Source organism: Physcomitrium patens, chromosome 8, assembly GCF_059467195.1.
Source record: "Physcomitrium patens ecotype Gransden chromosome 8, ASM5946719v1, whole genome shotgun sequence".
NCBI classification, from domain to species: domain Eukaryota; kingdom Viridiplantae; phylum Streptophyta; class Bryopsida; order Funariales; family Funariaceae; genus Physcomitrium; species Physcomitrium patens.
In genome coordinates, this window is record NC_143417.1 from 8,067,400 (window position 1) to 8,086,129 (window position 18,730).

The window sequence follows — 18,730 nt, forward strand, 5'->3', positions numbered from 1 at the left end:
TAGATAATCTAAAAAGCTTCAAGTAACCCAGAAAGCTACAAGAAGTCAGAGAGAAAATATTCCTCAAGAAACCAACTTGAAAATAATCAATAAAAACAGTCAAGTAAACCATAAACCATCCTACACGGGTAAAAGAGTGCTACGCGAAAGACAAATAAAAGACCCTACCTACAACCATTGTCCTCATCAGTGCTTCCGCTCAAATTCATGATCCATTGTCAGCTTCTCCTTTTCATACACCATCCAGATATATACAAACAAAACCTCAATCCCCACCGATTACCACCTATATCCTTCTACTGTGAGCAAAACTACCGTGCCCAAGCGCGTCCAAAATTGCAACGACATCGACACTCCTTTCATTCATGTGACTCTCACTCAAGACCTCCCCCAACTTCCACTCCCTCCCCAATCCAGCTCTTGCTTGCACACGCTACACACAACTTCCACACGTCCAACACCCCATCCACACGTCGTGCACACCACTCCAAATCACAACATCTTCACCAAGAAACATGAACGTTTGTCCATCGTATTTCACAAAATTGCCGCCATACAAAGGCCTTCTATTGCTCGCCACACACGTCGCACCACTGCCTACTCCCAAACTACCCTCTCAAACAATCGCGTTGGCAGCGCTCGCAATCCTCGGCCACAAGTCTGCGCACTCCTTCCCGATCGGTCCAGTGATGGCAGAACCTGCACATTACAACCACGCACAACCCTCATCAGCTCTGCCAATCCACCCTCCACCTTACAGCTATACCCCCCCCCCCTAGGCCCATCCCAATCTGCAGACTGCACCATCAATGCACCGGCTGCATACACTCACCCTTCATTTCTCCCTTCGGATTCACGATCACGCCAGCATTGTCTGCACAAACCCAAACCATCCCTCAACGTTAGCTCTCCACAATTATCCATCCCACCACAACCTACAACACCATCTGAGCCCCGCTCACCATCATACCTCCCACCTCACATTCTGAACCCCCCCACCATGCAAGACACCGCGCTTGTGCACTTCCCCCTCCCCCTGCCTGCGTCCATCTCTCTCCCGGACTGCCACCCCCCACCCACTTTCTAAGCGTCGTCACTCAACCCAATCCTTCTCACCATGCCACTCCCCGTTCTACATCACTCTAAACCACTGCCGACGCCCACTCACTCCGCATACCTTCGAAGTACATGAACACTCCGTCTTTGCGCCTCCATGGCTTGCGCTGACGCACGATCACAGCAGGCATCACCTTCTTACGCAGATCCGGCTTTCCCTTCTTCACCGTGGCCATCACCATGTCTCCTACTGCTGCAGCTGGCAGCCTGTTCAGCCGCCCCTTCACTCCCTTCACCGAAATCACGTACAGATTCTTCGCACCCGTGTTGTCTGCGCAATTCACCACCGCGCCCACCGGAAGACCCAGGGACATCCGGAACTTGTTCCCGGAGGCACCTCCCCTCCCTGCACACCATCACCGCATATTCAAAACCCTACACAACACTTCCACGCCCCACACCTGAGGCGACAACCGCCTCATGCAACGAAACCACTCCATCGCCTCACACCTCACCATGCCAGCCACTGCCAGTGAAACCATCACCTTCAACCTGGCCACAACCCTACACGCTTCCATGCTCCCCCTCCCACACACCTCCTCAATCGCTCAAAATGTAGCTGCCGCGCCCATCGACGCAGCTATACCATCACCATGCACCACACTAACCGCAATCCTGATCCTAAACTGCTCACAATCGCTCCCATCCACGACTTCTCTCGCACGCATAAATTCCTACAGATTGCTCCAGGTTGCGAAAACGAAGGCAGAAATGAGCTAGACAGCGGAAGAAGGAGTAGAGGGGAAAGCATACCGCGTTTCGACATGGTTGTTGGCAGCGGAACCCGCAGATGAGAGGACAACGACAACCGAAGAGGGGCCTGGAAAGAGCGTCGTCTCGCTCATAACCCCCCCGTCTGGGGGTCCATCAGAAACCCTAACCTTCAGACCTAAAGTTGTGGATGAATGAAGCGCAGCGGAACACCAACGGAATCCCCATCCATCAGCGACCACTTCCTCGGAATATGAACCCTGCTGTAGAACCTTATGGTGAAGCTTCTGTGATGGTCTCGGCTGGCATGTGTATATTTATTTTGTACTGGCTTCAGTGCTGGTTTCGTTTGGTGTTAATGATAGAAAGTTGTGAGCAATATTAGAACTTGTGTATGGATTTGTAAATGAATACACACTCCATTGGTTTGTTGTGATATGGTCAATTATACAAATCTCTTTGCTGATCAGCCATCCCCTGACCCTCTCTCTCATTATTTGACAATCACTGGTCTCCACTGACCCTGTCTCTATGCTGTAGCAACATGACTTGAGTTGGTCAAATTTTGGTGCTACAATTCTTGGCCTGAAGGTCTTTGGCTTTAACATCATCTTCACAATGGACATCATGGGCTCCCAACTATGTCAATCAATTTTGAGAAATGTAGATATGATCAAGTGAAAAAATATTGTATTAAAAATTATGCAATATTCATTTTTTATTAGACATTTATTCTTTTTAGTTTATAAATTAGATACTTTATTATTTTATACAATTTAGAATATTGTGCACATAGTAATTATTTTTTATGCATTTTTTTGTTTCAATTTTCTATTACTAATTGTGAACTAAAACAAATCCCTACTAGTTGATAGTTTATTTTGGTCTACGACAATTAATTATCTTACATTTTAATTGTATGTGATTCTTGCCTCAAGTTTTCATTAAATGACTTCTTAAGTCCCTTCAATTAATTCCATTAATCACTAAAACACTTTACAAACTACCATACATGCCAAGTTAATTACTTCTAAGTTTTCAACCCTTGAAGATTTTTTATATATTTTTTTTATTAATTTTCATCTATTAATCAAGATTCATTCAAGTATAAATTATCATATGTAAATGAATTTTAATCCATAAATAAGAATCCATCCACAAATAAGAATTTATTTATAGATAAAAATTCATCTACAATCAAAATTCATCTAAATCATATTTTTTATTTATCAATAAGTTCATCCAACTATTAACATAACGTCATCTATTAATATAACTTCATCTATATATATTTGGCAACATTATCATTTTTATACTATGCAATCAATATAGATATCATGTCCGAATTTGCAACAAAATAGCAAGGAAAAAAAAATAAGCTATGACAATTATCTAGAGTTCAATCCATGGCTATGGAGCATTGGCATGAGAAAGCAACAACATCAATTAAAAAGAGTGAAGCCGCTAATAATGAAAATCACTTGCAATCAGCGACTCGAAGGTCCAAGGTTGTAGCAAGAGAAAAAAATCAAAATAAGGTGATAGTTATATTAACTACCTTGATCTTTTACTATGCCACAATCACAAAACTTAAGAGCAAGAAAAACCAATGTTATGGATAATTACAACAAATAAAACCTAGAAGCAATTGTTGGAAAATACTATCCTATAGAACTTTTATAAGAGAGATGACATAGCTGCCACTAGAGAAGGAAGGAAAAAATAAAAATAAAGTCCAATAAAAGCATTGACTGTAATAAAAAAAATCAAGCACACTAGAAAAAACCTAATTAATAATAAAGAGTACAATCTTCAATAAGAATAGTGACTTTAAGACTAACAAATAAGAAACAAGATTTTTGAGAATGTCACAATGATGATAGAAATTAAGAAATAAAAATAATCCAAATAAAAAATTTAATATCTATGCAAGCCAAGTCTACAAGAAGATAGCATCTCAAGAAAGAATTAAGATCTTTAACAACAACATGTTAACAACAAAAGAAGAAGAATATAATTAACAAAACAAAAGTCAACTATGAAAAGAAAGAATAAAAAAAATAATTGATTTTATTGATAAAATGGATTTTAGTTGAGATTTACTACATACTACTTAATAAAGCTACAATTATAGAAAATAAGATAGCAAAGTTTAATGACAACTCCATAGTTGCAATTTGACAAAGAAGAAAATTCAATAGATATTCAAACTATAATTCTAGCTAAGCCACTAAATAAGCTAAAATCCAATACTAAGAAGATTTATCACAATTAGAGAGCACTAACCATCAGTGTATTCAAACTTCTTAGTTGCAATATCAAGTTTTGCTACACAAAAAATTAATTCACTTGAGTATTGTTGAAATTTAAATATAAAGAAAGATGAGAATAATACTATATATATAATATCAAAACCATAATATGAGAATAAAAGATAGTTTATCACTCTAGTTGAACAAGACTAAAGATATGAGAACAAAAGTCAAATCCATTAACAATATCAATTAAGATTTATTTGATACCAGTAGTTGAACAATGTAAAATGGCCAAAATATAATTATTTAGCTAAGACTTTGCTTAAGAAGAAAAAAAATTATCTTTAAAGATTATCAATGCTCTATTGCAATGCTAAGAGAATAAAATCATAGACTACCACAAAGAATTTGCAATAATATTACTACAAGTCCAGAAATATTGAAGGGTCTTTGATTCAAACAAAAATAAGAAGATAAAGATAAGTTTTGTCTTTGACATTGACAAGGAGAGATATTACCTTTGCACAATAAGTAACATTGTACTATACAAATTATTCACACAATGTTGCTACACTCTTCAAAAATTATGGTCCATAAAAGAAGACAAAAAAATAAAATAAAAATCCTAGTGTCTTTAACAATAATAACCTAAGTAGGCTTGTAACACCATTGCTAGAGAATAAGGAATACATTATAATCAGCATTGATGTTCACTATAATAGCAACCACAATATGAGAAAACAATGGCTTCAACTGCCATATTACAAAAATTAGAGCTCCAAAAATTAGAATAGGAACAAAAAAAAAAAAAAAAGTAGTACAGAGGTTTATTAGTTCCTTTACAACAACTTCTTCTAAAAAATCCAAGGATTTCATTCAAAAGATAGAATTAGTTAAGAATAAAGAAGATTTTGAATAGAAAAATAAATCTTTCATGAATGGTTTTTTCACTTTTTTTTTACTTCTTGATTAATTCAAGAATAAATAACTACTAGCTATCATCTTTAATACAAGACTATAAAATTTAATTATATTAGAAATAAATACAATTAGTTTGAAAATATATCATCTTTTTTCCTTCATCCCTAACTATCATTTTATCTTAAATTTCTTACATCTATTTTGCCTAACTATTGTATGAATCATTAAAATAACTCACAAGTTATTTTAAGACAAAAGAATGCAATAGAAGTGTCAATTGTCAAGTACTAGTTGTACAAAAGTGATAATAGTCTTGATATTGATCAAAGTTTGATTAATTCTTTTTGTATGACCATTGATTTATGGATAAAAAAGAATAATATTTCTATGATCAATTTTAAACCATGAAGTCAAGTTTTCTATCACATCATTTAAAAAAATATTTACCTTTATTATTAATCAAGATTTTTAAATATTCCAACTTAATAAAAATTTATTTTTACAAAAATTTAGCCACTTGTTTGGTATTGTTGGCTTGAACTATCTTTATTTCAATCCATTTAGTAAGATATTTTATTCCTACTAGGATGTATTTCATTCCCCTAGTGGAATTTGAATGAACCTCTGTAATATAATCAATGCTTTATTTTCAAATGGAACTAAAGATAAAGACACTTGAAAATTTAAGTTCATTCTAAAGTAATTTCTAGCATATTATTGACATGCATCATATGTCTTAGTATATTTATGGATATCTTAAAATAAAATAAGCTAATAATATTATATTCTAAGAATTTGTTACTTTATCAAGGTCTTCAAAAAATGACCTCTATATGTATTATCACAGCATGCCAATAAAATGGTTAAAATCTCTTCTTCTATTACATATCTTATCAACATCTCATTTATCTCACATTAATATAATTTTTCCTCTACTATGGCAAAATACCTATTATTAATATAATTTTTTAAATATTCTATCTTTAATGAATAAAAAATAAGTCTTAAGTAGTTTAGAATTTAGTAGTGTGTTCATACCAAGTAGGCATGGTTGAAATAATGAAAATATTGTCATCAATTAATATATCATTAGTTGAGGCTACACCAATTTTTTTTCAACAATCTTAATAAATGATTGGCTTGCATATGCATCCTTTCAAACTTATATTCTATTATATAATCAAATTTTTTTAGTAGAAATATCTACCTTATAAGTTTGTTAGTCAAATCTTCCTTGTTAATAAAGAAGTTAATTCCTATGTGGTCTACAAAAACTACTATTAGGTTTAAAAGAAGATAGTATTTCAAGTTTTTGACTTAAAAAACTATAGGTAAGCAATCTCATTTTTTGGTAGTCTAATTCTTTTAAATTTGGTTTAATTGTCTACTAACAAAGGCTATAGGATAATTTTTATCTTTTTTTTCATATCAATTGGTACAAGTTACTTCCTATACCTACAAAATATATATTATATAGCATATAAAAATATATTGACAAATTAAATGGCCTAACAATAGGATAGATATTCAATCTTCTTTTAAATACATCAAAAGCCTCTTGATATTTTTTACTCCACTGAAAAATTTTATTTTTTTATTAAAATCTAATAATAGGCATATAAATAGTAATATAATTATATATCACTTCACAATACCATTCTATATGATTTAAGATTCTTTGTATCTCTTTAATACTTGAAGGTAGAATTAATTCAATAATCACCTTGAATTTATTTGGATTCAATTTTGTATCCCTTTTTGATACCATATATCTAAGTAAGATCTTCTTTTGAACTATTAAGAATATTTTATCAGGATTAATGGAAAATTTGGCTTTCTTGTATTATTAAAATTTTTTCCTTATACAATCATAATGTATTGTCTTGAAAGACTAAGTACTAAAGTCATTAATAAATATTTTCATTGATTTATATATCAAATCAAAAAATGCATATGTTGTTGCCCTTTCAAATGTCCGAGGAGTATTATAAAGTTTAAAAGGCATGACAATATAAACAAATGTGCTTCAAGGTATAGTAAAGGCAGTATAATAATGATCTTTAAGAGCTATAGAGATTTAGTTATATTCTAAATTTCCATTGATGAAGATATATAATTTATACTTGGTTACATCTTCTAAAATAGTATTGATAAAATAAAAAGAGAAGTGAACTTTTTGAATGTACTTGTTACACTTCTTATTATCAATGTATATTAAAATATTTTTTTTATTTTTCTTCTTAATCAACACCATATGTGAGATCCAATTTATGATTTTTACAAGTTGAATAAATCTTACTTGTAAGATTTTTTCTAATTCTACCTTCATTATAATTTATAAATTGAGATTCATCTTCCTTTCTTTTACACTAACTAGAATTGAATCTAAAAGTAATAGAATCCAATGTTAGGCTACTTTGAAATGTATGTCCTTGAAATTCTTGTAAGACTATATAAATAAACCTTTGTATTCTATCACCAAAGCCTTGTAATTTAGTAATTCATCATCTATCAATTAAATTCATAAATCTTTTAAATATTAGCTATTATTTTATTAATTAGATTCATTTTGATCTAATTTTAGAAAAATAAATCTTTTTTTGATATTTAAACTTGATACAAGATATTAATTCTAATTCTATTATAATCATAAAATAAATTAAGAGATTTCAATATATTATTAGAAATAAGATTCTTTGTTTCTTTTAAATTCTCATAGGCTTGTTGTTGATAATTTTGGAAAATTTAATGGAACTATCTTATTAAATTATCTACACACCTTTGTAGAGTGATTATGTCTACAATTTCTGTATACAACTCAATTTTCTATCTAAAAACTATTAAATAGGTTTCTTTTGCTACAAAGATGATGTATCCCCTACTTTTATTTTGGTTAGTTATTAAAATCTTGATTATATTAATTATGCCTTTGTAAGTGAGAATTGGACCTTATATTTCCTTGATTTCTTTAAGAGGAAACATAAGATTATTACTATCCAAAATTTTGTTGATACTCTCAAAGTGTAGGGCAAAATTGACTATTATGAACCAATTAGTCATATTAAGTAAACCACAATCCTAAAATGTGCCCACTTGATTCTATGGATGGTAGAGCTTGGTTGGAGTTTTAACTCTTGATCAACAAGTTTGTTAACCTTAGAATTATATTCAAGATTTTACATTCTTCAAAGGAAATAATCTTGCATATAAATTATTAATAAAAAATAATAAATAAAAAAATAAGTTAAAAATAAGAAAAAATAAATAAAGAGAATAAAAACCTTTATATAAAAAGAAGAAGAAGAAAAGAAAATAAAAAAGAGAAGAAAAACCTTTATATAAAAAGAAGAAAAAAATATTATTAATAGGATTAAAAAAAAGTAAGTATGAAAAGGCAAATTAATTAGCCACTTATATCTTAAAAAGATAAGTTGGTTGGAAATAAAATATATTTATTAAATTAAAATAATTTTAAATAAAACTTACTATAAAAAATCTTAAAATAACCAAAAATATATTATAAATATCATAAAAAATCATAATAAAGAGATTATAATTGATATTTTATTATATTATTTTATTATATACTTTTGATCTATTAATAAGTTTCAAATATTACAAAGAAGGTTCATAGAGATATTTGAGATTCTCAAAACAAAAAAGAAAGAACTTTAAAAATTGTTGAGAATGTTTAGAAAGACACAAGAGTAGTAGTAAGTCATACATACAAGAGGATTTCTAAGGAGAGAGAGCTTCACATACAAAAATCTATTGATCTAGTTGTGTCTTGTATACAAGAAGAGAAAGAAGAGAAGATAAACAATACTTCTCCTCTAGACTCTAAATACTGTAGCTACAGCATTTACTGTAGTCTATAATAAATATTATGGAGAACATTGGCTACATTTAATACTCTCAACACTCCTCCTCACTCATCATAATATTTACATAATATTAAATTTGTATAGAATTATGATCTATACTTTTTTGTGATCTTGCAAGATCAACAATTGTTGCCTCATTAAAACCTTATCTAGGAAAATCTTATTGTATTTAAAGACAAAACCATAGATGAAGAAAAAAATATATAACATCATTTTCTTTAATTGTTTAAAGAGCTCATTAACTTTCTTATTCAAAAAAAGTAAGTTGCTGCATACCAATATCATAAGTAAGTCGATGATGGTTGCACAATGGAAGAGCTTTGGTGAAGAGATTAGTAAGATTATTTATAGATTTAATTTTCTTAATTATAAGTGCATGATCAGTAATCAAGTCATTGATATAACTAAAATACTTTAGATCAATATGCTTTATCTTGTCACCTTTAATGAAATCAACTTGCATCTGTGCAAAACAAGTACTATTATCTTCATGCAAGATAGTTGGAGAATCATCATATAAAAATCTATAGGTTGTTTGAATGAATTTATCAATTGATCGTAACCAAATACATTCTCGAGATGTTTCATATAAGGCAATAATTTCTACATGATTGGATGAAGTTATAGTTATTATTTATTTGATTGATTTCTATAATATTGTAGCTCCATATTTTAAAAATATATATCCTATTTGAAATTTAGTTGTTATAGTATGAGATTTATATCATGCATCACAATATCCAACCAATTTTGGATCTGCAGATTGTAAGTAGTATAATCCCAAGTCTTCAGTAATTTTTAAATAATATAATAAATATTTGATGCCATTCCAATGTTGTAGAGTTGGACGTGCATTATGTCTTGCAAGAACACTAATTACAAATTCAATATCTGGTCTTGTAGATGTAGCTAAATATAAAAGTGTTCCAACTGCTACAAGATATGGATATTGATCTCCCAATATTTCCTTCTCCTCTTTACATGGATAGTATGGATCATGACCATTATGACTACATCCAACGATTGGTGTAGACAATAGATAAGCATCAATCATATTAAATCTTCACAGGTTTTATCTAATATACGTTAGTTGGTAGAAAAAATTACTACCATCTGTTAGATGCATAATCTGAAGACTAATGCAGAAAGTTATTTTTCCTAGCCTTTTTTCTCAAATTCACAGATAAATAGGTTAATAGCTGTAACACATGCAAATGTAGTACCTACTAGATTAAGATTATGAACATATACAGTGATGATCACAAAACTAGTTTTATCTCGTTTGATAAATAAACAGGGAATTAGTGGATGACTTACAAACTTATTTGTAATTAAATAATCTCAAAGGCATTGATACCACATGTGTCCAGATTGTTTTAAACCATACAAGGCCTTACTTAATTTAATACCATGATATTGTCCTGAAGCGGGTCCATTTAGAGTTCCTGTTTCTAAGCCAGGTGGAACTTTCATATAAACATTTGCATCAAGAGAACCATATAGATATGCAGTTACTACATCCATCAAATGCATCTCAAGGATAGCATGAAGTGTAATTCCAATAATATATCAAAATTTAATTGAATCCATGACTAGAAAATATGTGAATTTATAATCAATGCCAAATTATTGAATAAATCCTTGAGCAACAAGATGAGCTTTATAGCAGGTTATTTGACCTTGAGCATCTCACTTGCATATTAATACCATCTTATATCCTACAGGGCAAGATGTAAGAGTGTCTACAATTGGACCAAAGACTTTCCTCTTATGCAAAGAAGCATACTCTTCTTCAATAGCAGTTTTCTATTTTGACCAATTAGAGCGACGCATCGCCTCTTCAATGGTTTGAGGTTCAAGATTGTCTTTATTGCAAGAAAGGGCTTTTATAATCATATATGCAAATGATTCATCTACCATAATAGATAGTCTATCTCAAATATCATCTGTAGTATAATACAAAATAGATAATTTTTTACTCAATTTGTTCTTATTCCTTCTAATTCCAAGATTGTTTTTCATAGGAATTGAAGGTACATTATACATGGATATATCATCATGAATTAGTAGTCCCGCAGGATGAGTGGCAATTTCTTCAGAAATAATATCACGATTAATTAATTTTATAGCTTTCTTCTTATCCAGTTGCTTATCTGGTCCACGAGTTCTTTTAGTTGTTGTTGTTATAACTTGAGGTATTGTACTCAATGGCACTGTAATCTGAGTAAGTGCATTCTGAGCCTCGTTAATAAGAACACTTGTAATTCTAGGTGCATCACTGAATCAATCAAATATTTCATCTGCAATATGTTTTAGATGCAAAATCTTAGCAACTTTAGTTTCTATCAAAGATGTCCTAGGAATGGGATTAATTGTAAATATTTTTGGTGCTTCAAATATGAATACTTTATTTCTTTGTTGATTGAATATTCCTTATTTAAGAAATGAGAATACATTTTCTTTTAAAACAACAATTTTGCAAACATGTAGATAATAATGTGTCAGTTGATAGATCAATAATATGAGTAATGCTTGGTGAATCAAAACCAATATATATATGCCATCTTGTCAATGTGTTCCAATGGTATGCCGTTGAGGTTCTGGTACTTGAATCCAAGCACGGCAACCAAATACTCATAAGTGAGATACATTTGGAACACGACCCAAAATGAGCTCATGTGGTGAAATAATTTCAAGAAAAGAAGGGCGGAGGTGTATTAATGCTGCAGCATGTAAAACTGCATGACCCCACAAAGATGTAGGTAAATTTGTGTGAAAGAGGAGTGGCCGAGTAATGAATTGTATATGCTTTATAAATGACTCTGTAAGTCCATTTTGAGTATATTCATGTAGAACACAATATATCAATTCAATTCTTGTTTGTAATATAATAGTCTTCAAAAGACTAAAAATGCAAATTCTTTTGCATTATCTATACTTAATATTTTTATAAGATAATCAAGAAAATGTATCCAAAAGTGAATAAGCATAGATATAAGATTAATAAACACCATGTTTTGAATTGATAATAATGAGATATGTGATTGTTTATTTGATGCATCAATAAAGACTAAAAAATAACAAAATGGTCCCGATATTGGATTAATAGGACTACAAATATCACCATGCAATCTTTCAAGCATTGGTGGTAATTCTTGTGGGAGTTTCCAAATTGAAGGCCAAGTAATCATTTTACCTTGCATGTATGTACGACATAATTCCATAAAGTCTACATCCGCATGCTTTAAATTGTACCTTGTTACATATGGAATGTTCTTTCTAAATAATATAGATCTTAGATGTCCCAATCGTCCATGTCAAAGAAAAACATGATTCTTTGTGATAGATGATGTAAAATTAAATATAATAGGAGGCCAAATCATAATTTGATATAAACCATATTCTGTAGCAAAAGCTTTTTCAACAACTTTATGGTTCTTTGCAAGAATCAAAACTTCTTTTCTATTTAAAATGATAATTAAGAGGTGATAAATATTAATATGCATTTCTCAGTAGCTGATCAAACTTTGAGGTGCTGAGGGTGCAAATATTGCATGTTTATATTTTATGATAGGATCCATAGGTAATTTTACTATTGCTGTGCCTTCTTGAAAACAAAACGCATTTGTTCCAATCATGGTCATCATATTTTTAGTTTTCCAAGTTGAAGATTTTTTAATAAAAAATCATCTATCTTGCAAGATAGTATGTGTTGTTGCAGAATTAATGAGCGCATCATTTGATTCATCATTAGAGGTTTTGTCATTCATATAAGCTTCTAAGTCATCAATACTAATTGAATCTATCGATCCATCCATGGTATAAACTTCATGAGCCTGAGATCGTAGTTTCTTATTTTTTTAGAATATTTTAATAAAATATTGTGAAGTACGACACACATGTTCTAAATGTCCAATCATTCCATACTTATAGTAAGAATACATCTCTGATTTTTATTTTCTACTAAAATTAATAATAGAACATTTATTCTTTCCATATGGGTAGAAATGGTCATGACGATAACTACCTTGATACTTATAAGTATGTTTTCTATATTTATATAATTTTTCTTAGACTTTGAAATATTAAGTGCATGAGATTTTGGAACTATAGTTCGAATAGGACAAGCTTTTGTATTGCATAAGAATAGCTCATTTTGCTTCTCCACAAGAAGTAGATAGGACATGAGATCAAAATGACTTTAAAATTTCATGTTCCTGTATTGTTGTGCAAACATAGCAAATAAAAGAGGAAATGTAGAGAGAGTTTTTTCAATCATTTCTTCTTAAGAGATATTTTATCCACATAATCCTAATTGTGAGATAATACTATACATTTTATTATTGAAAGCATTTAAATTTGGAAAAGCTAAGATACATAAATATGTCCAATTATGACATACGTGTGGAAGGAAAATGGTCTTTTGATGATAAAATCTGGATTTGAGATTCTTCCAAAGTTTTACAAGATCTTCCATTTCTAAATATTGATGTTGTAATGTAGGTACAAGATGATGACAAAGGAGAAGAAGTGCTTTCCAACGAATAGCAAAAAGAATAGTAATACTTATTGTAAGAGATTCTTCAAACATAATGGCATTCGAGAGTTATTTTGTAAATAAGTTTGCTTTTGCGATTTTTATCCATATAAGATAATTATTTCCATCTACAGTCAGTGGTGGAAATAAAAGAGCTTGAAAATATTGGGATGCACTAGTAATAGTTGGAACCATAGTAGAAGCACTTGAAAATGTTGAAGCACTTATTATAAATAAATCTGTAAAGAAAATACAAGATCAAGTAGAAAAGTTGAATAAAATGTAACTTAAAATATAAAGACAAATAAAATGATAAACTAGAACTTCAAATATATATATATATATATCATTATTTTATTATTTTAATAAGATTGTGGAATAAGACAGCAGAACAGCAATAAGATGGTGATGGTGGCAGGCGAGAATGGTAGGACAACAAGGCAGTAGGGTGGCAGTGGTTGCAAAGCAATGGGCGTGGCATTGGTGGCAGGGTGGGTGGTAGGGTGGCAATAGCAATGGGCGACAGTGGTGATAGGGCGGCAGGTGGCAATGGCAATGGGCGACAGTGGTGATAGGGCGGCAGGTGGCAATACTAACAATGGAGTCGATGGCAGTTTGGCGGCTGTTCAACGGTAGGCATAGAGTATTGTAGCGAGCAAGCTGGTTTGGAGCTGAGTTGGATCTAGTATTCTAAGTAAGTATTCTAAGCAAGTAGAGTAGAGAGTAGAACAAGTGCTCTAAACAAGGAGCTAATATGTGAGGGACCAACTATCATGGATATATATATTTATCTCAATAGTTACTTATATAATTAAGTAGAAGTAGGTAAAATAGAATAATTTTATAAAGTATATTAGAAAAGCTTCCTAAAAGCTTTATAGACACAGTTTTGATTTAAGATGTGTTTGTAGGTTAGAAACTTGGCTAAAAAGCTAACCATGTATTGGTAGCTTATGGAACAAGTTACTTTCGTGTAATAGCTTGTGGAACAAGCTAACTAACTACATGGCGTATACATAGATAACTTGCTTTACAAGATAAGACATGTGGCTAGCAAAGTCAACACATGTTGGAGGTTCTATAGGACATCGCAACGTGGCTCTGAGTTAGATAGTATATATGGAGGCAAGAGTGAAGCCTTCTTCACTCTTGTCAATGCATTTCTAATCTTAGTCTTGTTTCAAGACTTTTTAGTCTTCTTATTTTTGGCAATAGCCATTCTAGTTAATATTACATCATCTTTTGAGAGACTTTCTAGTTCTCTTCAGTGATAGAAAAATATATTAAGAATTCTCTTTCTTAGAGATTCATGTCCTTGACAGTTTGACAAGAGTGCTATCATATTGTTTGTGTCTTGTTTTAGAAGTGAGTGGATTACTCCATTTCTATTATTATATTTTGAAGGTTGGAGATTACCCAGCTTTGAACAAAAAATCTTATTTTCTAACACTAATCTTTTCCTTGAAGAGAGTGGATTACCCCTCTTCGTGGGATTTATTTTTAGAGGTTGCAAATTATCTTCTTCTAATTTAACTTTTGAATTCATTTGAGTTGTCTATGGAAGGAAAGATTATCGATGCTACTCTCAATGGAAGAGAGAATAGATTTACAACTATAGTAGATCTTCATGAGCTTGTCAACATTCTAAGAGTAGAAATCATACGTATTTGTAATATGAATCATGGAAGTATTATGCCTACGCATATGGAAGAAGTTCAAAGTTTGCGATAAGAAGTTGTGCAGTTGAAAGAAGCAAGTAGATCAATGTCACAACCAAATCCAGAGAGTTTTGCTTCTATAAGTATGATAGGGACAAGGATTACTATGCCTGAGAAGTTTGATGGAATAAGATCAAAATTTCAAAGATTTTTGCAACAAGTCAAGTTCTATCTAAGGTTGCACCTCTTCCAATATCCTAATGGATTTATCCAAGTCGGATTTATAGGCACACTACTATTAGGAAGTGCTTTCTCTTGGTTTGCATCTTTAATGGAAAAAGATTCACGACTCCTTTATGATTTGAATTCATTTCCAGAAGTTTTTATGGCCACATTTGGAGAAAGTGATCGAGAACGAGTAACAGAGACCAAGCTTCTATCCTTATGGCAAGGATCACGATCAACCACTATATATGTCGCCGAATTCCAAAATCTTGCTTGCGATGTGTATTGGAACAACAAAGCACTTATCAACCAATTTTGATATGGATTGAAAGATAGCGTCAAAGATTTGTTATTAACAATGCCAAAAGTAGAATCTTTGAAATAATTTATTACTTAAGCCATTGCATATAACAATCGTTTATTTGAAAGGCGTCAAGAATAAAAATTTAGTTAAAGAGAAATAAGTCAAGTAATGGTCGCAGCTCCCAAGTTTCGTGAAACATATTTGTCAAAATCAAAACCAATGCAAATTGATATGATACGTTTTAAACCTCTCACGAAGCAGGAAAAGACTCGATGTCACTAAAAGGGGTTGTGTTTATATTATGGAGAAGCTAAGCACATTGCTCAATATTGTCCAAAGAAGCAACACAATTACAAAATGAGGAGCACAATTACCAAAGAAGATAATATGTCAAAAAACGAGTTTCTCCAACTACAATAGGAACCATGCGACTGGAATCATGTGCAACATCTAATAAAGGTCCTATCCTCTTTTCAGACCTCTCACCTTATTTTTTAATAGAAGTATATTTAGGACCTAATAATCACAAAGTTTTTGCTTTGTTAGATTCAAGAGCCTTAGCATGTTTTATAAACAAAGATTTTGCCAAAAATTAGAAAATACCTTTAGTAAAGAAAGTTAAATCCGTACATGTAAAAGTCATAGATGGTCATTCGTTGTCTTCTGGAAATGTTACCTATGAAACTATTCCTTTAGATATAGCAATTAAAGATCATAACATCATAGTAGTATTTAATGTAATTAAATCTCTCTCTAATCTGGTTATTTTAGGATTATTATGGCTAAAAAAATTCAATCTTCAAATAGATTGGATTTCTCATAACCTTAACTTTTAAAATAGTATAATTCAAGATCGCATTAGCGAAGTAGAAGTATATAAGTCCAGTACGTCCAAATCTTTAATAGTAGGTGCAAAACCTTTCATGCATGCTGTAAAAGAAGGATCATCTTTTGCTATATATGCTACACCCATTTCTAATAGTGAAACAACGTCGAGTGGTATTCCTAAGCAACATCAAGAATTCCAAGACGTTTTTGACAAGAAAAATGTAGATATTCTTTCCAAGCATCGACCTTATGATTGCTCAATTGATCTGTAAGATGGAGTTCAACTACCATTCGGACCAATCTATAGCTTATTGCAGAATGAGTTGGTTGCATTAAAGGAATACATTGATGAGAGTTTAGCAAAAAACTTCATATGCCATTCTAAATCTCCAGCTGAGGCTCCTATCTTATTTGTGAAGAAGAAAGACAGATCTCTAAAAATGTGTGTGGATTATCGAAGACTCAATAAGATCACCATAAAAAATAGGTATCTTTTACCTTTAATTTTAGGACTTCTTGACCAACTCAATCAAATAAAGATCTATACTAAAATAGATCTATGAAGAGCATACCATTTAGTTCGTATTAAAGAAGGAGATGAATGGAAGTTTTCTTTTCGAACTAGGTATGAATATTTTGAATATAATGTCATGCCTTTTGGACTCACGAATGCACCGGCCGCTTTTCAATATCTTATGAATGATGTTTTTCATGAGCTTTTAAATGATTTTGTTGTTTGCTATTTAGACAACATTCTAATCTATTTTAAGAACACAAAAGAATATGAGCTTCATATTTGTCGTGTGCTATAGAAACTTAGAGATATAGGATTATATGCCAAATTAGAAAAGTATGTATTCCACACTACTCAAGTTGACTTCTTAGGATACATCATTTCCAACGAAGGTCTTATGATGGATTCCAAGAAGGTTCAAACTATCATAGATTAGAAGATTCCAAAAATAGTATGAGATGTGTAATACTTTTTGGGCTTTACTAATTACTATCAAATCTTCATCAAGAATTTTTCTCAAGTTGTAGCTCCACTTACACGTTTGACTTGTAAAGACAAACTTGAGTGGAATAAAGAAACAAAAGTATCATTTGATACTTTAAAGATTTAATTTATTTATGTACGAATCTTATATTTTGTTGACTTCTCTAAGGCATTTTTTTATTGAAACAGACGCGTGAGATTTTGCTATAAGTGTCATATTGTCACAAATGGGAACAGATGACAAATTCCATCCAATAGCTTTTTATTTGAAGAAATTTTCAATAGCCAAGATTACTTATGAGATCTATGACAAAAAACTTGTTGTAATCATGGATTTATTTCAAGAATGGCATCATTATCTAGAAGGCACCTCAAGTCTTGTTACCATATATACAAACCATAAGAACTTCGAGTACTTCATATCACCACATGTTTTGAATCGTTGTCAAGCCAGTTGGAGCATGTCTTTATCTACATTCAATTTTAAGATCACTTATCGACCCAAAAAATAAAAGGGTCTATTAGATACTCTTTTTAGACGTTCTTATCTTGTACCATAAGAAAGAGATGCATCTTTTGATCAACAAAGAATAATTTTCTTGAAGCTTGAGCGTTTTCATCTTTGAGCTATAAAATCAACATTGATTGTTGATTCAATATTTGTGAAGCAAATTCAATCAAGTATATCCTCTGATCTTCTTCTTTGGGATATCAAAGATACTTCCTCTAAGTTCTATGATATTTTCAAGTTTGAATTTAAGAATAAGCTATTATATTTTGAAGGACGCCTATATATTCCAAAAGGTGAAGCCCGATTATGTATTCTTCAAGCTTGTTGTCGTACTGTAAATGCTTAGAATATGTAAAAATTAGCTAAAACATATTATATGTTGATAAATCTAGATGTGTGTTAGAGTAGCTAGTAGATTAAATTAAAAGGAGTTGGTATAAGAAACTTTACTTTGTTTCTTTACTTCTTTTGATTTTGACATAAAAATATATATATATAGGACCTAAATGTTTAGTATGAAGCCTTGGGAGAAGGTGGAAACCTAAGGATGAAAATCTAAACTAGTAGGAGGCTAATTCAAAGGGATGAAAGCAAAGCATGGTTGGATGAAGGCAAGGAATGGGGAACTTCATCCCTATTGGTCGAATACCATGCCCAATGGGCTTCAAGGAGGCTGCATGAGGCCTTATTAGGGATTAGGGTTCCTCTTTCGAGGGCATTCGGAGATTAAAAGCTAGGGTTGTAAAGTTTAGGGTTTGGGGTACAATTTGTATGGAAAAATTA

General features: G+C 31.5%; 1 protein-coding gene across 1 annotated transcript; it reads right to left on the reverse strand.

Annotated features, from left to right (window-relative positions):
- Positions 1 to 502: 502 nt before the first annotated feature.
- Positions 503 to 1,920, reverse strand: LOC112285320 (large ribosomal subunit protein uL14x/uL14z/uL14y). The gene is made up of 4 exons (XM_024526025.3): positions 1,870 to 1,920; positions 1,178 to 1,462; positions 833 to 874; positions 503 to 699 (listed from the first exon to the last, which is right to left on the reverse strand). The coding sequence occupies exons 1-4, from the start codon at positions 1,880 to 1,882 to the stop codon at positions 617 to 619; spliced, it is 423 nt and encodes a 140-aa protein (XP_024381793.1). The 5' UTR covers positions 1,883 to 1,920; the 3' UTR covers positions 503 to 616.
- Between the last annotated feature and the right edge of the window lie 16,810 nt (positions 1,921 to 18,730).

Coding starts and splice junctions, on each gene's coding strand:
- LOC112285320 (XM_024526025.3), bottom strand. Junction 875..1,177: donor AGTGTTCATGTACTTCGAAG/GTATGCGGAGTG, acceptor GGGTTTGTGCAG/ACAATGCTGGCGTGATCGTG. Junction 700..832: donor TCCGAAGGGAGAAATGAAGG/GTGAGTGTATGC, acceptor TGTAATGTGCAG/GTTCTGCCATCACTGGACCG.